The 24,246-nt window shown below is 36.2% G+C and overlaps 1 protein-coding gene across 1 annotated transcript; it reads right to left on the bottom strand.

Annotated features, from left to right (window-relative positions):
- Positions 1-311: 311 nt before the first annotated feature.
- Positions 312-24,246, bottom strand: LOC131941861 (uncharacterized). Its single transcript, XM_059301428.1, has 12 exons — positions 24,132-24,246; positions 23,129-23,255; positions 22,846-22,979; positions 22,173-22,275; positions 16,662-16,789; positions 8,747-8,873; positions 8,451-8,584; positions 7,215-7,317; positions 6,144-6,238; positions 4,047-4,170; positions 3,374-3,510; positions 312-433 (listed from the first exon to the last, which is right to left on the bottom strand). The coding sequence occupies exons 1-12, from the start codon at positions 24,181-24,183 to the stop codon at positions 312-314; spliced, it is 1,386 nt and encodes a 461-aa protein (XP_059157411.1). The 5' UTR covers positions 24,184-24,246.

The raw sequence follows: 24,246 nt of genomic DNA, 5'->3' as shown, positions 1-24,246 counted from the left end.
GTCATCGATATTGCTTCGTTGAGGAGGAGATACGACTTAAAGCCCGGACACACATTCATACATTCATTCATTCATCCATCCATTCCCAGAAATGACGAGTTAATAAACGCAATTCTCCAGAATGGAAATTGCGCTAAAAATATTTAAAAATTTGCTTCTTTAGTTTTAAAAGTAAGAAAACTTTACGTCATTTCAGTTAATTTTAATGTATAAATTTAGTTGACATTTTCTGTGTGTTTTACCTGTACATGAAAGTACATTTACCTGTTGGTTTTACCTATATATGCCAGTGTAAGTATAATGATTTTATCTTACTTGCGTGACTGCTGTATTTCCATGAGTGAACCATTGCTACAGGGGGAAAATGCGGCACGCACTTTTTCTTGTTTCTTATTGCTAGCCAGACATTTGGAGGTTTCGAGTTTCTCAATGGCTACACAAAAGAAACACAGTACAGCTTATTCCATGTTATTCATAGAGCATTACGTTTATGTGGGATAGCGGGGTTTGAGGAGACGGAGAGGGAGAGTGGGGGTGGGGGATGGAGTGAGAGTGATGCAGGGGTGGGGGATGGAGAGTGAGAGTGAAACGGGGGTGGGGGATGGAGAGTGAGAGTGATGCGGAGGTGGGGGATGGAGGCAGGTTAGGGCGACCGACAACTATTTCGAAAGTCTCCATTTCAGATCCTGTATCTTGTCTGTACGAAATCCCTGAGCGACACCCCACCCCCCCCCCCCTATGATTGCATAAATTAAGTTAGGTAAATCCTAAGGTGACAGAGCGTAGAACTGATCACACTATACCCCCATATGCCAAGGTTAACTTATCACCCTATACCCCCATATGCCAAGGTTAACTTATCACCCTATACCCTCATATGCCAAGGTTAACATATCACCCTATACCCCCATATGCCAAGGTTAACTTATCACCCTATACCCCCATATGCCAAGGTTATAGAAACCGATAAATTATACATCATCTGCCCTATGGTCCGTTTTATTGTATATCTACCAGATTTAAAGCGTTATAAAAATAAAATAAAAATTATAAAATAATATTTAAATAAAATACACCAGACATGTAATTTACACCAACAGTTTGCATTGCCTGCTTTTTCTCTTTAGTAAAAAATATTCCCCATCGGCTTGTGACTATCAATTCAGATATAATAATTTAGACTTAATACAAAACGCCTAACTGATCTAGGAGAGACAACTCCAAAATCAAGCAACTGATACTAAGATAACATCATAAGGGATGTAACCTTATATAAGTAATGTCACCGGCCAGAATATAACAAAAGTTAAATTACATTAATTATTTCAGTTAATTACTACAATTTTATTAAAATAAATACTTTAATAGGCATTGAAATTATTACTCAAGCTAATATAAATATACATAGTCCAAATGACGTCTTTATTTGCGTTTTTTACTTTCTCGTATATACGAAGTATAGAGAAAGTCTTGTAATCGTGCAAAAAAAAAATCGAGATTTTTACAAATCTCAACGTTTTACGCCTCACTGATACGGAAAAATATAATTTTTCAATCTTGTTCGTATGTCTGTGTCTCTGTCGATGTGTGTGTGTGTGTCTGTCTGTGTGTAAACACGATAACTTGAGTACCGTTACAGCTAGGTTGATGAAATTTCATATATAAATATTTTTATCAAAACCGTAGATCCGTGTCAACTTTTGAGCGATTTCCGATAACCGGAAGTGGTACTTTTTCTACTTTGAATTTTTAAAAAGCCTATAACTTGAGTACTATTTCAGATAGATAAATGAAATTTCATTTGTAAGTAAAAGATCTAATTCTCTACCTTCTTTCAAATTTTGACTAATTTCCGTTGACCGGAAGTACTATTTTACACTACTTCCGATTTTTCAAAAAACGCATGTAAATTTATAAAGTACTAATAATATTGCTCACTATTATGCACATTTTGTTTTGGCGTTCGCTTGGTGCGTAATTCTTTTTTCTATGAGATTCTATTCTATTTTTAAAAGTTTAAGTAATTAAAAATCATGTCTATGTTCCAAGTTATATAAAAATATTCGAGTAAGTTTAGGGGAGATCACTCCCGGTTTATTTTCTTTACAAATAACAATTTTTATATAAGAAAATATAGGATCTGGTCAGATCCAACCAACTCCCGGGGCTTAACCGAACGCAAAACAGTATTTTTAATTACCTCAGGGTTAGACCAACGACCCCACAAACAAAGATTTTTGACGTGGGATTTTGTTTTCGCTATATATCTCATACAAGGTGCTAGCCAGTCACTGATCGCTTCAGCTCTAGACGATGGCGTAGAGTCTGACCGACACTTTCTCAATATGAACGAGTGAATTACCAACGTTCAACCAAAACGTTAGCCATATGTACATAGTATAAGTGCCTTTATAACGTTTTGAAAAGACACTTCGTTTTAACAAAAAATTACAACGTATATAAAAGGAAATACGTCTTGTTATATTCAGCCCTTAGCGAGAATTTAGAGGCTGTCTAACACTTTCTACATAATATGGCAGAGTTAATTACCAAGGTGCTTGCATACAAAATTAGCCAGATGTACAGAGCACAAATACCCTGAAAATTGTTTTGAAATTGTGCCTCTTTCCACCAAATTTACAATGTTTACATATGGAATTTGGACTGGTCAGTTGTAACGTTCTTGCGAGTTTTATTTTTTGTCATCCCTTGGGTCATTCTAAAACGTCATCAATTAACAAAGTGTTTTGGCTTGGGATTTTTTTTCTATATACAAGGAGTTTTTCACCGGCCTAGCATTGTATCAAGGAGCATGCTAAAAATTAGTCTGATGTGCGGAGCCTTAGGGGGCCATCCATAAATGACGTCACGCTTTTAAAATTATTTTTACCTACCCTTCTCCCCTCCGCCACACATCGTCACAAAAAGCAGACCCCCCCCCTCCCCTAAAATGACGGCACACCTCAGTCTACAAACCACCCTCAAAATTGCAGTTGATATTTTCTTGAAACATTGATATTTTTCCAAAATCTTGTCTGAACTCTTTCAAAACAGAGCATTTTAATCAATTACTATTACCATATATTTCAACAGTTTTTAAAACGTAAAAAAAAGGCTAAAACTCGTTTTCCACTTCTTTTTAAAAATGCAAAAGTCTGACGTCACACCATCTAAACCCCCTCTCCCCCTCATCACACGACGTCACAAAATTATGGACCCTTAGTCCGCCCCCCCCCCCCCCGAAAACTTCAAGTGCCCCCTCCTCCTCTCCCCCCCCCCACTGACTACGGGCACAGGCGAGTGCGTGCCCAAACCTGCTTTGCTTTTTATATATTTAGATTGAAAAAACTTTGCCCAGGCAGGAATAACTGACCGATTTTTCCGTCCTTGCCACAGATTCGATTAGACAATGAGAGAATCTTTGTAACCAACCACAGCTGATTGTATTTGTCTATACACTGTTCCTCATAGTTCTTGACGCAATTTCTTAGAGCAGTCCGCCGACTTGTACTGCCAACAGTTGTAAACAGATAAAAAAAAATTAACTGCTGCAGGCTAAATATTTTATTTGGATTTTATTTATGCCAATTAAACTTCGTTTCAACTTACAAAGTTTAGTATACAAACTAAATTCACAAAAATACAACAATTGCTTATTACAAGATTTATAAATTCAATTAGGAATGACACTCAGCAACTCTCGTGGATGTCATGTTGAGCACAGTCACCTCGGCACAGAGGCGTAGCGAGGGGAGGGGGTGGGGGGAAGACACATGGCCCTGGGCGCCGACATTAGGGGGGCGCCAAAATGGGTTGGAAAAATAAATTGAAAAGTTGAGGGGGGTTGCAAAATGAAAGCTTGAGGGGTGGGGGTGCAAATCGAAAGTATGTCCCCGGGAAGGGTCGCTACACCTCTGACTCGGCATAGAAACTTTGTTGTTTAGAGTCTTGGAAAAAAAATCTAAAATTATTCAGGGCAATTTAAAAAACTACCAAACTAACTAATGAGCAGACAAAGCAGCATAAAAATAATAACAGCGACTCACACGCAGACACGTGCATAATAGCTGCTGTTTAATTCAGTGAATGGATTTATATAGTATTCTTGAATCTCGTTACTTAAACAGCCAACTGTTGCATGACATTTTTCTTTCTTTTTTGACCAGCGTTCTGTTATAAATTATAAATATACAAAGAAGAAGACTAAAAATGAAAGTCACTTTACGTTATAGTGATGGTAAACTAGAACTAAAAATTCAATTGATAGAGTATCACTAACCTGCCATATACATATATATATATATATATATATATATATATATATATATATATATGTGGGCACTTTATTCTATGTAATAACTAGGCATACTGCCTGGCTTCGCTTAGGTTTTCAAAAACATTTGAGAATTTGAATACTTAATTATTTAGTGACGGCTGAGGTGTGGAGTGCTTAAATTTAAACAGTACTACTAATTTTAGAGAAAATGTTATTGTTGTTCTTTATTGTTTAAAGTCCATTTTCAAAGAAAATATTGGTAAATTCGCAATCTATGACTAAAAAGGAATTAGAACTACAGAGGTTCCATGAACAGTATATTTCATAATTTATATTACATTGACTTTAAAATTAATCAACTTATTTAATTAGGATACGTACCTTAATTAACAACTTAATTTTTTACTGAAACAAATGCTATACTTCGCCATTTTCTGTTTATATAATTATTTTTAAAAAGTTACCTCCCTTGAAAATTGAACGAATGAAGTATGTCTTTGTTTACTTTTTCACAAACAATTGTTTATATGAAAATACGTCATATGGACAAATCTAACGACCCTAAGGGTTTTTTTTCGACGGGAATAATGTTTTTTTTTATCCTCCGGGGTCGTTCTACGACCTCACAAAATATTAGGGAGATCGTCCGTCAATGTATTTATATATATCTTATATAATAAGAATTTCACTCGCGGTCACTGTTTAGCCCTCGTTGAGTGCTTTGAGTCTGACCAACAGTTTTCCCATACGTCCTAGTCATCTATAGAGGTGCATTCAAAAAATGGCCAGATAAATAGAGGTTGAGTATCCTAAAATTTATGTTGAAATGACCCTGTTTTTCCCATAAAATACAAAGATTATATAGGGAATTACGATTGGTCAGTTTTGACCTATTTGCAGATTTTTCCCGGATGTGGCGAGTTTTTTCTGACACCCTTAGGTTTTCTCCTACCACTTCACAAAATATCCAGGGGGGTCGTTCGGCAAGAAATGTTTTCGTTATATAGCTCAAAAAAGGAGATTTTCACTCGCGGTTATCTTTTAGCCCTCGCCGAGGGCTTTGAGTCAAACCGACAGATTTCACAAAAGATCAAGCCATTTACACAGGTGCATGCAAAAACTTAGCCAGACATACAAAAGGTAAGTGCCCTGAACACTTTGTTCAAATGACCCTCTGTTTTTCCCATAAAATACAAACATTATATAGGGAAATACAACTGGTCTGTTTTGACCCATTTCCAGATTTTTCCCGGACAATAAGAGTTTTTTCTGACACCCCCAGGCGATCTCCTACCACCTCACAAAATATCAAGGGGTGGTCGTTCTGCAAAAGTTTTTTACGTAATATAGCCCATATAAGTCGAGGTCAGTTTTGACCCCCCTCTCCGTAGACTTTTCGGTCAACCGTCACCGGCCCTCGAGTTCTATCGCCCCAAGGCATCATCGAGCCAAATTTGATGCGCCTGCGGCGCCGGGAAGTGCCCTATCCGGCACCTGACCACTTCGCTTTATATATATAGATATGTAAAATATTTGTAGAAATAAAGTTGCAATTGGATATGTATTTCCTTAATTAACTTTGTTTTTCTTTATAATAATTTAAATAGTAGTGTATTTTTAGTACATTATTACATAAAATCTTGTTATTAAAACGTTTTTTATGCATTTGTTTTCAGTACTTCAAAATTTATAATACAACAGAGTTTCATGACTAAAACCAATTGTGCACCAAATGAACATGATAATGCGCGTATACTGCGCCGGGAAAAAATAAATCACAAATATCACACATCATTTTATATGTTTACATCGTTTTAATGTTCAACATTTTAAACTTTCTGGTTTAATTATTATTGAGAAAATTTACCATGTAAGTCACCCATCAGTTTAACAAGCAGGTTTGTGCCGACATCACCACAATTCGCTGGTATCTTTCTTTTCAAACATTCATCAGCCTTATCACTGAGTACAAAAAAGATATTGAAATATATTGTAAAAATGTAAACGGCTTTGTACACATGATGAGTAAATAAAACGATGCTCTTACAATTTCATTTAGTTACAAATTAATGGCTTTTATGAGTTTTACTGTGCAAGCGATTGTAATGAACTGTAAGTGCTGTTATTAGTTTCGTCAAAAAGATAAGGAAAATGAAAACTAATCATCCGATGTGTAGGCTAATGATCTAATTAAAAAAAAAATCACAATAATATATTTTCCCCAATTTTTTATTTTCTCGTATATACGAAGTATAGAGAAAGTCTTGTAATCGTTTTACACCTCACTGATACGGAAAAACATAATTTTGCAATGTTGTCCGTATGTCTGTGTGTCTGTCTGTCTGTCTGTCTGTGTGTGTGTCCGTGTGTAAACACGATAACTTGAGTACCGTTACAGCTAGATTGATGAAATTTCATATGTAAGTATTTTATCAAAATCGTAGATCCGTATCAACTTTTGAGCGATTTCCGATAACCGGAAGTGGTACTTTTCCTACTTTGAATTTTTCAAAAGCCTATAACTTGAGTACTATTTCAGATAGATAAATGAAATTTCACATGTAAATAAACGATCTAATTCTCTACCTTCTGTTAAATTTTGAGTAATTTCCGTTGACCGGAAGTAGTAATTTACGCTACTTCTGATTTCTCAAAAAAACTAATGTAAATTTTTAAAGTACTAATAATATTGCGCACTATTATGCACTTTTTTATTTGGCGTTCACTTAGTGTGCAATTAATTTGTCTACGAGATTTTATTCTAATTTTAAAACTTTAAGTATTTAAAATGGATTAAAAATCATGTCTATAGCCCGAGTTCCCATCCCCAGTTATTTTATATAAGAATATTCGAGAAAGTTTAGGGGAGATCACTCCCGGTTTTTTACCTTTGTGTAAAGTAAGCTTCATACCTGTCTGAACAAAATGTGAGTTTTACCTGGGGACATCGGTGCTATTGTGGCAGGATAACGAAGCTTGCTTCACTTGTACGTATTTGTCCTGGTCAGTTACACACCCAGACTCCAAAAGCTTTTCAAAATCTGTTGACGTATACGTTTTTTTGTGCAATCAGATTCAGATGTAAATAGTCAAGGAAAGACACATCACTGTTAGGGCTTTTGATCATACCTTATAATTCAAAGCAGCCTAAAGAAAAAAATTTCGAAGTCGAACTTTTATAATTCTCATGCATGCACCGATGCATACTCACACACGAATACGCACGCACGCACATCTACTTCTGACAAACACACACAGCCTTACTTAAATACGACTATTCACACGATAATAATAACACACATAATTATGTGTTCACATGAACACACATACAAGCAAGGAAACCCATACATAGTCAGAAGAAGATTAGTGTTTTAGGGGGGGGGGGAATACATGTCTACTTTAACATAGTTAAAATCGTTTTAACTAATTATATTTATATATATATATATATATATATATATATATATATATATATATATATATATATATATATATATATATATATTTAACTATATATACACACACACACACACACACACACACATATATATATATATATATATATATATATATATATATATATATATATATATATATATATATATATATATATATATATAATATATATATATATATATATATATATATATATATATATATATATATATATATATATATATTTATATATATATATATATATATATATATATATATATATATGTGTGTGTGTGTATATACTTCAAAATATATCCTTACAAAAGCTGCAAAGAAGTCGAACTTTTATAGCTACTTATGCACACAAACTCATGCTTCCACGCATGGGATGCACATTCCCGGACGAATACACATGCACGCACACACACGTCCACATTCTGACACACACAGGCGTACTTAAAGACGACTATTCACACTATAGTGATTACACACATAATTTTGTGTTTACATGCGCACACATACAATCAAGCAAACTCTTACATAAGTATAACTATTAGCACTGTGTCAAAAAAAGGTAAGTATATATATAGGATATATATATATATATATATATATATATATATATATATATATATATATATATATATATATATATATATATACTTTAAAATATTTTCTTACAAAAGCTGCAAAGTAGTTTTCATTCTCAATATTAACATTGAAATAAAGAGCTATTGACCTTTTTTTCCTTTCTTGCTACAGATGGTTTGTATGAAAGACAAAATTTTCACACTCGTCTCCAAATAATCAAACTTAGAGTCACCACATTCTCCAGTGATGTTGGTTTTACAAGTTTTCCAACGAATTGTTTCGCTAAAGCAAACCAAATAGTGCAAATTGTTAATTCAGACGCTTTCATATTACTTAATCTTCTTACTTTATAACAATTACCTTGACTTAAAGATTTCTTGAATTACTTTATTTCATGTTCATTTAAAATAATGCGATGCAATAGAGTAATGGAGTGCCACCTACCCACAAACAAGTGGAAGCTTATCGTTGTTTAGCTCACTAAATTGTCGTATAAAATGAAGTACTTGAGAATTCCCATAGAAACAATAATATAATACTTGTAAACATGTGTCTTCTTTTGGAATGCCATCTGTTATTCAAGAAAACATAGATATGTATGTATAGATATACAATATTTAAACGAAGACATAAAGATAATTTAATTTTAGGTAACATTAATGCATGTATTAATAAAACAGCTTTGTCTTAAACAAGAATAAGAAATTAGAGGTAGGCCTGCTACATTTGCGTAGCGAGTGTAAGATAAGAAAATTTTAGTTTTCTAATTTTGAACACAATTTCATGTAATACAATATGGCGACAGATTTTTAAAAGATATTCTTAATTGGGTGGGGGGGGGCACTGCCTCCTCCCCGAATATCGTCCACCGAACACCCCGGACAAAATAGAAAACAATTATTTTAACAAGTGTGACCTACTTAGGTCGAGTCAGGTTCTATTTTTATTTTGACATTGTATAATACCTTATATGGAGTGATTGTGCAACAACCGGAAAATTTCCACTGACTTATTAAGGGGTCTAAGACATAGAAATTTTCCATTAAGATCTGATTGAATGATTCTAATCAGGTGACTATCCCAACCAATGGCTACATGAGTTGAGGATAATCTCCCCTGTTGCAGAAGTCTTTAATTGCCCCGCACACTCGCAACACGAGGCAGTCTACAGGGCGATTTTACCTTGATCAGGCAGCCGTCCATATTTTCCGGCTATAGACTCTGACCATTTGAACGTGAGAGAACTTAAGTCCTGTGTGTGCCTTGCTTTCTTAAGTTGATTTAGGCTTCTAGTATAATATTACTCGTCGCTGAGTTATTCTAGAAGCTATAGCAGTGTTGTGTGGCCTGTAGTTTTTTAGACAGTGTAGAAATCTGTGATAGTGTTTTTCCTACATTTTGTAAGTTGTGTTTTTGATATTTTATACATTAAATATTTTAACTAGTTCAACCTTGTGTTTTGCCACAACTGTGTTCGCTGATTAAAGTTGTATGTAGATTGGATGAGCGTTAATTACAATAGTATCACTAGTTTACCCTAGACATTGAATTCGAGCCCTATTGTGCCGTTGTGTTAGTGTTCATCCACTTAGGCCGTAAGGCATTTGCATATGACCCCGAAAAAAGAATCCGGGGACGTTCACCGTCTATTTGGCTGATAGATAGGGGACGTTACAAAGTGGGGTCTCGCCGAGATTTAGTCTGTCGTTCCAGTTGTTGGTCATATCAGTTAAATACTAAGGTTAGTTGGATTTAGTTGTTTTTATATCCAGTAGCGCAGTGTTCTGACAACGCGCGCAAGCATAGAGTTATCTAGGTCAACAGCCAGACGTGTCACAATAGGAGGTCAAGTACACGGCTCAACGCACCGTGTTAAGTTAGTGAACCTAGGCTTGTTGTGATTTGAAAGTTAGTGTTATGGAGTCTTTTTTGGCTAATCCTACTTTTGAAGAGGTCGAGAAGTTGAGTAGAAAAGTTTTGATTAGTGTTGTTAAGGAATTGAAATTGGATTATTCTGTTACGCAGAAGTCAGAGGTGTTGAGAGATAAAGTTGTTGTTCATTTTATTAATGAAGGGGTATTTGATGAAAGTTTGTTGGCTGGTGTGTTACTCCGCGAGGAGAAACCTCTAGAGAAGATAGAATTAGAAGCTAGAATTGCTTTAGAGAAGGCATTAAAAGAAAAGGAGTTAGAGGCTAAAATTGCTTTAGATAAGAGGAGGTTGGAATTAGAGTTTGGTCAAGTTAGTGATGTCACTTCTCCGGTAGATCCAAAAAAGTTGTCGGTAGGGCAAGTGATTGCCAAATTTGGGAAATTAGTTCCTAAGTTTGATGAAACAGATTTGGTCGTTTTCTTTAACTCATTTGAGAGTTTAGCGAAGACATGTGAATGGCCCGAAACTTCCATTACTGCTTTATTGAGCTCTGTCCTTACTGGGAAAGCTGCAAAAACCTACCAGGCACTCTCTCACGACGTTCAAAATAACTATAGTTTGGTCAAGACTGCCATTTTGAAGGCCTACGAACTGACGCCCGAGGCCTATCGGACAAAATTCCGAACACTCCGCAAGTCACCCACTCAATCATATGTGGAATTTCTCTTTGAAAAGGAGAAAATATTCTCAAGGTGGCTACACTCTGAGGAAGTTTCTGAGTTTGAGAAACTCAGGTCACTTATCCTAAGGGAAGAATTCCTATCGTCCCTGCCTGAAGAGATACGACTACACATACTGGATAACAAGATAACTGACATCCAGAAGGCTGCTGAGTCGGCTGACACATATATGTTGGTGCATAAGAAACCACCAGTGTCAGGAAACCGCCTCAACCCCGTGCTTCCCCTTTTTGGCAGCAATCCTCCTGTTGGCCAACACGTGAAGGCATTACAGTCCAGAGAGAAACCAAGATCAACTCTCAATCGTCGAGCAGTATGCCAGTTCTGCAAAAGACCTGGTCATCTTGTCAAGGACTGTTACAAACGTCGTCAATATAACAGAGAGGTGGTGCGTACTTCCGCGCACTATGCTCTATCCCCTCAAGCAGCCAGTTCAACTATGAACTCTAGAATTCTAAAGGACTCTAACCCTAAGTGTCCTCAAGAAGGTAGTCAAGTCTCCACACATTATGTGCAGTCACATTTTGACTGTTCTCGCCACCAGCCAGTTTCTGCCGAGTCTACCGATCTCGAGGGATCGAGAAAAGTTGACTTTTCATCTTTTATTGCCGAAGCCATCATTAGCAAACCAGGTGATCCGTTGTCTCAGCGGAATATCACCGTCCTTAGAGACACAGGAGCGTCACAATCACTCCTTTTGAAAAGTTCAATGGACATTACACCTGAGACGAACACCGGAAGGATTTCCATTATCCAGGGAGTGGGGACAAAATCTACTGTAGTCCCTCTACACAAGTTTGCTCTGAAACATCATCTCGTCGAAGGTGAAGTCATTTTAGGTGTGATAGATAGTATTCCAGTCCCAGGAGTACACCTACTTCTAGGGAATGACCTTGCGGGCAGCAAAGTATACCCCTGTACGGTTTCAGACCCTTTGTCAACAGTTCCAGATAATGATAATGAACTGTATCCTGCATGTGCGGTGACAAGAAGCCAGACCAAACAATTGGCTGACATAACGTCTGAACCACACCCGCCATCATCGTCAAGAAATTCGACTCCCAAACTGGAGTCTATGCTTCCAGAAAACACAAGTCTGGGCTTACCCCTGAGGATATCTCAGGAAGACATCATTAAAGCTCAACAAGTCGACGCGGAACTCAAAGCAACGATCGAAAAATCTCTATCATCTGACGATGGAGAATATTTCTCCGAGAACGGCCTTTTCTTTCGTCGCGCTATACCAGTGAATGCCTCACCAGCCGAACCATGGTTGGGTAAAAACCAGCTGTGGGTCCCTCCACCTTATCGGCATGAAATACTTAAGCTGGCACATGACCATCCAATGTCAGCGCACCCAGGAGTCACTAAAACGACGGCGAAGATCAAAGAACTGTTCTTTTGGCCCAAAATGAGAAAAGATGTGTCGCGTTACTGCAGAAGTTGCTCGAACTGTCAGTTGGCCGGAAAGCCAAACCAGACAATTCCTAAGGCCCCTTTGAGTCCGATTCCTGTATTAGAAGAACCTTTTTCTAAAATCGTCATGGACTGTGTAGGTCCCTTGCCTAAAACCAAGGCGGGCAACGAGTACCTACTTACCTTTATGTGTTCAAGTACCCGTTTTCCCGAGGCGATTCCCTTACGGAACATTAAGGCAAAGACTGTAGTCAGAGCCATGACCCGGTTCTTCACTACCTTTGGATTACCTAGAATCGTGCAAACAGATCAAGGCAGCAACTTCACCAGTCACCATTTTCAGGAAGCACTAGCCAAGCTAGGCGTTACCCACATCACCAGCTCAGCCTACCACCCTCAGTCTCAAGGCGTACTTGAGAGGTTCCACCAAACCCTCAAAACCATGTTAAGAACGTTCGCTAACAGTAACACCCAATGGGATGAGTCTGTTCCTTGGATTATTTTCGCCGCGAGGGACTGTGTCCAGGACTCTTTAGGCTACTCGCCTTTTCAACTTGTGTTTGGACATTCTGTCCGTGGTCCCCTGAAGCTGATCCACGAACGTTGGACAGGTACCAGTGATCATCCAGTGGAAAACTTTGATGATTTTCACGTTCGACTGAAAGCCGTGTGCGAAATGGCTCACAAGAACTTAAGAAAGGCCCAAGTGAGAATGAAAGGACTGTATGATAAGAGTTCTTGTAAACGAACATTCAATCCAGGCGACAAAGTTCTTGTGTTAGTGCCTAATCTGAACAATGCGTTATCCTTGAGATATTGTGGACCCTTTACTGTGCATTCAAAATTAAGTGATTTGAACTATGTTGTCAATACGCCCGACAGAAGAAAGAAACAGACAGTGTATCATGTTAACTCACTGAAAAAGTATTATGATAATTGTAACAATGTTCATTCCACAGCTAATATTACTTTACCTGTATGTTCAAATGTTTCTGATGATGTGATACATGATAAATTGAAACCCCCAAAATTGGTAAATTCTTCCTTTTTAGATAATTTGAATGTCCACCTTATGCACTTGTCCACAGAGAAAAACCAGAGATTGTCTCAGTTATTTGAGACATTTCCCTCTATTTTTGGGGATGTCCCCAAAGAAGCGAAGGTTCCACCTCATGATGTAGACGTAGGTGACGCAAAACCCATTAAACAACACCCCTATAGAGTTAACCCGGAAAAAGCTGCTTTGATAAAAGATGAAATTGACTATATGCTCAAGAATGATATCATTGAGCCCAGTTTCAGTGCTGGAGTTCCCCATGTCTCCTAGTCCCGAAAGACGGTGGATCTTTCAGGTTTGTGACCGACTTTAGGAAGGTAAATGCGCTCACCAAAGCTGATTCCTATCCATTACCTCGGATAGAGGACGTTATTGATAAAGTTGGTCAGGCTAAGATAATTTCCAAAATTGATTTACTTTCAGGATACTGGCAAATCCCCTTATCTGACCGTGCAAAAGAAATATCTGCTTTTGTAACCCCTAATGGTTTTTATAGATACAAACGTATGCCCTTTGGTATGCGAAATGCTGGTCAAACTTTCCAGAGAGTCATTAACTCTGTCATTGCTGACATAGACCAATGTGAGGCCTACATAGAGGATATAGTTGTATTTTCTAATACTTTTGAAGAACATATTGTTCAGTTGACTAACCTTTTTAGAAAATTGTCTGAAGTGAATTTTACTGTAAACTTACATAAAAGTGATTTCTGTAAAGCTTCAATTACCTATTTGGGTTACCAAGTGGGAACGAACCAAGTTCGGCCCATTGAAGCTAAAGTAGATGCTATTGTAAGGTTACCACCTCCCAAAAAATGTAAAGAAATCAAAAAGTTCCTTGGGATGGCTGGTTACTATAGACGGTTCTGTCAAAACTTTTCAGCTATTGCTGAACCTCTTACTGCATTATTGAAAAAGGGTGTTGAGTTTGAATGGTCAAATAAATGTCAAGAAGCTTTTTTAACCATTAAGTCATTTCTATCTAATGCTCCTGTTATGGCTGCACCAAATTTCAGCAAACCCTTTAAACTTGCCATTGATGCTAGCAACTTAGCCATTGGCTCAGTCCTATTTCAAGAAGACAACATGGGAATTGACCATCCCATTGCTTTTTTTTCCAGGAAGTTAAATGAAAACCAAAAGAATTATTCTACTATTGAAAAAGAGGCTTTAGCTTTGGTTTTGTCATTACAACATTTTGAAGTCTATGTCTCTTCTTCAACCAATCCAGTCAGAGTGTTTTCTGACCATGATCCCCTGAAATTTACCTCTAAGTTAGGACAGACAAATCAAAGAATATTGAGGTGGTGCTTATATTTCCAAAATTTTAATCTGGAAATTTCACACATTAAGGGTAGTGATAATGTTGTGGCTGATTGTTTGTCAAGGATGTAAAATCTTATTGCACACATTAATCATGTGACATGTTTTGTGGTTCATTAAGACCACACACAAGTGTTGTGTTTTAACATGGAATGAGTGGTATGATTTTTGATTTTTTCAAAATTCCATTCCTGTTGAATATTTTGTTTATTTTCAGGTGAACCTTAATTAAAGGTGGTTTTTGATTATATGTAATCTTTTATAATAATATGTCTCTTATGACTCAATTGATATTGTAGCTAGTCATTGAAATAAAGGTCTTACCCTGGCGGGTTTACCACTTTTAATATCCTCATGGAAATATTGTAATACCCTTTTTTTTGAGGGATTTTGATGTATAATTACTTTTTGAAGGGTTACTTCCCTTTTACCAATTGTAAAAGTTGGAGTTACTTCCCTTTTATGTTCAGGGATATTTTCATCTGGTATTATGATTTTGATTGCCTACATTTGTAAAACATTTTTTTTATTTCATTGCCAGATTGGTTCCTTATGTATGTTTTTGTGGAACCTATCTGTCACTTCCAAAAAGGGAGGGGATGTGACCTACTTAGGTCGAGTCAGGTTCTATTTTTATTTTGACATTGTATAATACCTTATATGGAGTGATTGTGCAACAACCGGAAAATTTCCACTGACTTATTAAGGGGTCTAAGACATAGAAATTTTCCATTAAGATCTGATTGAATGATTCTAATCAGGTGACTATCCCAACCAATGGCTACATGAGTTGAGGATAATCTCCCCTGTTGCAGAAGTCTTTAATTGCCCCGCACACTCGCAACACGAGGCAGTCTACAGGGCGATTTTACCTTGATCAGGCAGCCGTCCATATTTTCCGGCTATAGACTCTGACCATTTGAACGTGAGAGAACTTAAGTCCTGTGTGTGCCTTGCTTTCTTAAGTTGATTTAGGCTTCTAGTATAATATTACTCGTCGCTGAGTTATTCTAGAAGCTATAGCAGTGTTGTGTGGCCTGTAGTTTTTTAGACAGTGTAGAAATCTGTGATAGTGTTTTTCCTACATTTTGTAAGTTGTGTTTTTGATATTTTATACATTAAATATTTTAACTAGTTCAACCTTGTGTTTTGCCACAACTGTGTTCGCTGATTAAAGTTGTATGTAGATTGGATGAGCGTTAATTACAATAGTATCACTAGTTTACCCTAGACATTGAATTCGAGCCCTATTGTGCCGTTGTGTTAGTGTTCATCCACTTAGGCCGTAAGGCATTTGCATATGACCCCGAAAAAAGAATCCGGGGACGTTCACCGTCTATTTGGCTGATAGATAGGGGACGTTACAACAAGTGTCAGCATCCTCCTATCCTCCAGGGATAAAAATTTGGGAAGATACCCTAAGAATAACTATAAGTTAATTTATAATCAACACATGTGAATGTGAGATTTTTTAAGAAAGAAAATTAACGTGCCGAAAGCATATATAATGTAGTACGGACAGACACACGAAGTGTACATGGTCATGGAGACAAATGTTAGCGTTAAGTAGTGCAATCGTTGGGAGTGGACATCAATTTTTTTAAGTATCACTAACCTGCCATATGGTAAAGTATCACTAACCTGCCATATGGTAAAGTATAACTAACGTGCCATATGGTAAAGTATCGCTACCCTGCCATATTGTAAACTATCACTAACGTGCCCTATGGTAAATTATCACTAACCTGTCGTAACGTTTTACTAGCGTGCCATGTGGTAAAGTATAATTAACTTACCTTATATTAAATTATCACTAACTTGCCATAAATATGGTAAAGTATCACTAACCTGCCATATGGTAAAGTATCACTAACCTGCCATATGGTAAAGTATCACTAACCTGCCATATGGTAAAGTATCACTAACCTGCCATATGGTAAAGTATCACTAACCTGCCATGAAAACAAGAGCGAATACCAGACAAACTTTCATCATGTTAGACATATTTGGTGAAGACACTTTGTCTACTTGCTTGGTGTACTGTTGACTAGACTTGGATCTACAACGTGGCAAGTTGGTCCTGAAGTTTGAGATTTTATAATGTTTTACAATGCTACTGTAACAGATGTTTTAAATCAGGGGCGGAACTACAGTGAACACAATTTAGAGATAGGTGAGATATTTGCAATAATCCTGAGGCCCCAGTTCAATTAGAAGGAAGATATGTAAATTATGTAAAAGAATTCGTCTAACTTTACAGCAAAATCAGCCAATCAAAAGTCACAGTGGAGGGCATCCATGATAGAAGTAATGTAGTCCTCTCCGCCTTCAAAGTTCTGTGTCCTATGTGGAAAAATATTGCCATATCTACCACAACAAAACTTGATAATTCTTTATTCGAATGTTAGATGTCTTTTATGTATTATGAAGAGTTCCGTAAAAACAGAATACAGAACGTAGATTGAGATGGCAAGACGAAAAATCCAACACAGACCTATGCAAGAAAAAAAAATATCAGAGCAAAACTACAAGGCAGAAGTTCATCAGAGCAAATCAGAAGGAGGAGGAGTCTTTCGAAAAATGGTAAAAATTGAATGCGGCTTGTCCAACGCATAAAGTTGTGAGATAATTTTATTGCTACGCCTTCATTTACTTCAACTTATGTATGTAGTGGAATGCGGTGAGAATTTACTCAATTCTCACACTAACGCCTTCTATTTCAAAAACGGCTTAACCAAAAATGTCATTAGTGTTATTGCTTATTTCATCAGAGTGAGGAGAACAATGAATACATGAGTAAAAGACAATCAAATACTTAACATTTTTACTGCTGTTTAATTAGTTTTTAGAATTAGTAGACATAACATAGGTGATGTGATGTAGATTAACGAACAAGTTACCTTTTAGCCAGCTGCGGCATAAAAGCCACATCATCATCAATATCATCATCATTATCATCATTATCACCACTACCACCATCACTTTCACCATCATCACCATCGTCACCACCACCGCCATCACCATCACCATCACCACCACCACTAATCATCATCATCATCATCATCATCACCATCACCACCACCACCACCACCACTACCAACACCACCAACACCATCATCACCACCACCACCAATCTTCATCATCATTATCACCATCATCACCATCATCATCATAATCATCATCATCTTCAACATTATCATCATCATCATCATCATCATCACCATCTTCATCATTATCATCATCATCATCATCGTTATCATCATCACCACCTCCACAACCACCATCACCACTACCAACACAAACAACCACCACCAATCATCATCATCATCATATTGATCATCATCAAAATCATCATCATCAATCATCATAATGATCGTCATTATCATCATCATCGTCATCCTCATCAACATCAACACCATCCTCATCATCATCATCATCATCATCATCATTCCCGTGGATTCCTTGTGGAACCCTACTCGGTTCTGGACAATTACTTTAAGTTGGGTCCACGACATTCCGGCTGCCTCTGCTTTACTGACAGCTGATCTTTTCTATGTGTTTTTACTTATCTACTTTACTCTTTTCTTTGAGATTCCAATTTCGCAACGCATTTTTGTTTGTTTGTTTATAGTTATCACTAATCTGCCATTAGGTAAAGTATCAGTATTTTATGGAATGTTTTATTGAGCCTAAATCGTCGTAAAGCATTAACAACGCTAGTTATTTTCCATTGAATTTAAAATAAAATAAAAATTGAAAAAAATCTATGATTAAGCATTTTTGCCTCATGTTATTGAATAGTCCACGATATACTGTGGCTTTATAAACGAACAGCAAAGTAGCGACCGATGACAGTATATAGCAGCGAAAGTAAAATGATCACACCAACACTTTTATCACTTTATATTTCTTCCTGAACAGGGAACAAATTACTCGGGGTGCTTGCTGAGTTGGAGACGAAAGTCAGATTGCAATGTTGGACTAGTCTTATGATTCCTTTGGTATTTGCATATTGAGAACGAAGAAAATGAAGGAGAATGATAGGTAAACTGATAGCGTAAAAACGAATGGATATATCGTTAATTTTTTGATCCAACGTAAAAATGGCATCGTAGGAAAAAAATGCACTTATAAAAAGTCAAATTTACTTTTAAGAACAGCCAGGAAGGAAATGTTAACGTTACGTTCAAAACAACAATTTTACATAACGAACCTGAAGACCCAAATGTATGCATGTATATATATATATATATATATATATATATATATATATATATATATATATATATATATATATATATATATATATATATATATATATATATATATATATATATATATATATATTACTACTAATAGTTTCGCTGTCTGTCTGACATGAACGCTCTAGAGAAAACACAAGCACATTAAAAATATTCATAGTAATTCGAAAAACGAAGTATGACGTCGTCACATTTAGCACAGAGTAGAAAATAATCTCAAGCCGGAGAGTGCACACAGTAATATGACGTCATTGATTCTCGAGTAAACATTGAATAAAAAGGAAATTTTGTCTAATCTAAGTGGTTTGCGTGAAGAGTTTCTTTCATACAATTCTTCGGGTAGGGGCGAAGCCCCACCCCCGCGTAATAACGTCTGAGCCCCCCCCCCCTCCCTAACTCAAAAGAAATTTCTTCATCGATACTCTATAATAAAATTACCGCCTAATTAATGTGTCTAATCTAAAAAGTGGTTTTCTTGCAATTTCTTTAATGCAATTCTTCGGGTAGTGGCTAAGCGCGACACCAGTGTTTCTTTCAGACTTTTTCCTCTCTTCCGGTAGGGGCGAAGCCCCGCCCAGATTCTTCCTTTAGTTTGTATGATCTACAAATGCGACCAGTGTTTCTTTCAGACTTTTTCCTCCCCGGAGAGGGGTGGGGGTACTTGAAATTTTTGGGGGCGGGGGTAGAATTTTCTGGGAGGGGGCGGACACTGGAAAAAGTATATAATTATATTTCGTTGAATGGGACGGTAGACATGTTTTGGAGTGTGTGTGTAGGGGGGGAGGGGCGAAGACCCCTCCTCTCAAGTAGAGTTGCCTGAAAGAAACTCTAAATGCGACTTTTGTCATGAGATTAGGTGCATGGTTTAGGGATACGCCAATGACTATATTTTGTATAAATTAAAGTACCGAGAAAATAGACAGCACTATCAACGTAGCGCCCGTTGTATCCTTCCTCAACGGGCCATTTTTCTCGTATATAATAGTTTCGCTGTCTGTGTATCTATCTATCTATCTATCTATCTATCTATCTATCTATCTATCTATCTATCTATCTATCTATCTATCTATCTATGTATCTGACAAGAACGCTCTAGAGAAAACACAAGCAATTTAAAAACATGCATGGTTAAACGAAAACGAAATATGACGTCGTATAGTAGAAAATAATATCAAGCCGGCGAGTGCACACAGTAATATGACGTCATTGATTCTCGAGGAAACATTGATAAAAAGGCAATTTTGTTTGCGTGAAGAGTTTCTTTCATACAATTCTTCGGGTAGGGGAGAAGCCCCACCCCTGCGTAAGAACGTCTGAGCCCCCCCTCCCCAACTCAAAAGAAATTTCTTCACCGATACTCTATAATAAAAGTACCGCCTAATTCATGTGTCTAATCTAAAAAGTGGTTTTCTTGCAATTTCTTTAATGCAATTCTTCGGGTAGTGGCTAAGCGCGACACCAGTGTTTCTTTCAGACTTTTTCCTCCCCGGAGGCGGGAACTTTTTCTAATCTAAAAAGTGTTGAGCGTGCAGTTTCTTTTTCAAGCATCTCTTCCGGTAGGGGCGAAGTCCCGCCCAGATTCTTCCTTTAGTTTGTATGATCTACAAATGCGACCAGTGTTTCTTTCAGACTTTGGAAAAAGTATATAATTATATTTCGTTGAATGGGACGGTAGACATGTTTTGGAGTGTGTGTGGGGGGGGGGGAGGGGGGCGAAGCCCCCTCCTCCCAAGTAGAGTTGCCTGAAAGAAACTCTACATGCGACTTTTGCCATGAATGAGATTAGGTGCATGGTTTAGGGATATGCCTATGACTATATTTTGTATAAATTAAAGTACCGAGAAAATAGCACTATCAACCTAGCGCCCGTTGTATCCTTCTTCAACGGGCCATTGTTCTCGTATATATATATTTATATATATAGATATATATATATATGTTTGTAAATATATATATATATATATATATATATATATATATATATATATATATATATATATATATATATATATATATATATGTTTATGTATGTGTGTGAGTGATTGCTTTATTCTATTGAATAATACGTAAAATATTTGTTGAAATAAAGTTGCAATTGGATATGTATTTCCTAAATTAACTTTGTTTTTTTTTTACAGTAATTTAAATAGTAGTGTATTAATATATTTAGAGAAAATCTAATCTTTTCCTCATTTTTAGTGCACTATTACATAAAATCTTGTAATTAAAACGTTTTTCTATTCATTTGTTTTCAGTACTTGAAATTTTTTAATACAACTGAGTTACATGACGAAAACCAATTGTGCACCAAATGAACATGATAATGCGCGTAGTATAGTGCGGAATAATAGTAGGCCATCTTACTAATTTTAGTAAATTTTAATTAGCTCATAAAAACTTAAGTAAGCGTTTAATTAAGTCGAATTCGATTTGTCAGATTGCCTTGTCATCTGGTCTCGACCCACGTGCCAAAATTTAAAAGAAACTGTTAGTTTGAAGTGCTTGACGTTTCGCTTGGCAATGTCGACCTTTAAGGGAGCACGACAAACAGACAGAGGAAGCAAGTATAAAAGCTTGTAATAAAGAACTACATTTTGAATTTTAAAAATGCACAGGATATCGACCATTTAAGATTCTATACTGCACCGAGAAAAAAGAAATCACAAATATCACACTTCATTTTATATGTACACATCATTTTTAATGTTTTACATTACACATTTTTATCCATGGTGGTTTATTTAAAATTATTTAAAATTGAGAAAATAGTCTCGTTATTTTAACAAGCAGGTTTGCGCCGGCAATACCACAATCCCCTTGTAGCGTTTCTTTCAAACATTCATCAACCTCATCTCTGAATATAAAAAAAAATATATTGTTATGCATTGCAGAAATGTAAAGGGTTTTATACACATGAAGAGTAAAATTGATAGATACTCTAACAAATATATTTAGTTACAAATTATTGGCTTTTATGAGTTTCACGGTGCAAGCGATTGTAAAGAACTGTAGCAGATGTGTGTAGCTTCGTCAAAAAGATAAGGAAAAATGAAAACTTATCATCTGATGTGTAGGCTATATTTTTAAAATAATCATAACAATATACTTTTCCCATATTTTTCAATATCGAAACATCGAGAATATTTCATCGATGTTTGGAAAAAAAAAATTATACCTGTCTGAACAAAATATGAGTTTTACCTGGTAACGTCCACGCCTTTGCCGCAGTTGTCCCGAGCTCGCTTTACTCGTTTGTATTTGGCCGCGTCATTTACACATCCAGACTCCAGAAGCTTTTCAAAATCTGTCGACGTAAACGTTTTTTTTTTGTGCAATCAGATTCAGATGTTAATAGTCAAGCAAAGACACATCACTGTTTGGGCTTTTGATCATACCTTATAATTCAAAGCAGCCTAAAGAAAAAAATTTCGAAGTCGAACTTTTATAATTCTCATGCATGCACCGATGCATACTCACACACGAATACGCACGCACGCACATCTACTTCTGACAAACACACACAGGCGAGCTTAAATACGACTATTCACACTGTAATAATAACACACATAATTATGTGTTCACATGAACACACATACATAGTCAGAAGAAGATGAGTGTTTTAGTGGGGAAATACATGTCTACTTTAACATAGTTAAAATCGTTTTCACTTATATATACATATATTAATAAATAAAAAAATGAATAAATATATATATATATATATATATATATATATATATATATATATATATATATATATGTGTGTGTGTGTGTGTGTGTGTGTGTGTGCATATATACTTCAAAATATATCCTTACAAAAGCTGCAAATTAGTTTTTATTCCAAATGATAACATTCAAATAAATCGCTATTCACCTATCTTTCCATTGTTGCTACATATGATTTCTGTGAACAACAACCGATTTACACTCATCGTCGAATAATAAGGCTGAGAGTCACCACAAGCCTCAGGGATGTCGTTTTTACAAGTTTTCCAATGATTCATTTCGCTAGAGCAAACGAAACGGTGCAAATACTTAATTCGGACTCTTTCATATTACTTAATCTTCTTAATTTATAATAATTAGCTTGACTTACAGATGTGTTGATTTATTTTATTTCATTTTAATTTAAAATAATGCAATGAAGTACCACCTACCCACAAACAAGTGGAAGTTTATCTTTGTTTAACTCGTTTAAGTATCGTACAAAATAAGCCACTTGAGAACCCGAAAAGAAACATACCGATAATACCTGTGAACATTTGTCTTCTTTTGGACTACCATCTGATATTCAAGAAAACATAGATATTTATGTATAGATATAGAGTATTTAAACACATACACATAAAAATCATTTAATTTTAGCTAACATCGATGCATGAATTAATAAACAACCTTTGTCTTAAACACGAATTAGAACTTAGAGGTAGGCCTACTTCATATGCGTAGCGAGTGTAAAATTAGAAAATTTTACTTTTCTGATTTTGAACACAAATTCATGTAATACAATATAGCCACAGGTTTTTAAAAGACATTCTTCACTGGGTGGGGGGGGGGGCACTGCCTCCTCCCCGAATATCGTCCACTGAACACCCCGGACAAAATAGAAAACAAATATTTTAACCAGTGTCAGCATCCCTCTATCCTCCTGGGAGAAAAATGTCGAGAAGAAAACGTAAGAATAACTTATTTTAACTATAAGTTAATTTATAATCAACTCAGTTGTGAATGTGGGGTGAATCGCTGTAGATTTGTAAAACAAAATGTAAGGTTTATAAAGTGTTCTTTAAGTAAATATAGTAAAAACAACTAGTTCAGATATCTGAGGGAAGTAGATTTTTTTAAGAAAGATAATTAAGTAAGTGCTAAAGGCATATCTAATGTAGTTCCGACAGACACACGAAGTGTACAAGGTCATGGAGACAAATGCTAGCATTAAGTAGTGCAATCGTTGAGAGAGTACATCGCATTTTTAAAGTATCACTAACCTGTCGTAAAGTATCACTTATCTGTCTTAAAGTATCACTAACGTGCCATATGGTAAAGTATCACTAACGTGCCATATGGTAAAATATCACTAACATGCCATATGGTAAAGTATCACTAACCTGTCATATGGTAAAGTATCACTAACCTACCACAGTGTAAAGTATCACTAACCTGCAATGGAAATAAGAACGACTACCAGACAAACTTTCATCATGTTAGACATATTTGGTGAAGACACTTTGTCTACTTGCTTGGTGTACTGTTGACTAGACTGTTGGATCTACAA

This window comes from Physella acuta, unplaced genomic scaffold (genome assembly GCF_028476545.2).
Source record: "Physella acuta isolate Inbredline_101_S28 unplaced genomic scaffold, ASM2847654v3 ptg000032l, whole genome shotgun sequence".
Lineage (NCBI taxonomy): Eukaryota > Metazoa > Mollusca > Gastropoda > Physidae > Physella > Physella acuta.
The sequence above is the reverse complement of the archived record's forward strand: the minus strand, read 5'-3'. Positions and strand labels throughout refer to the sequence as shown.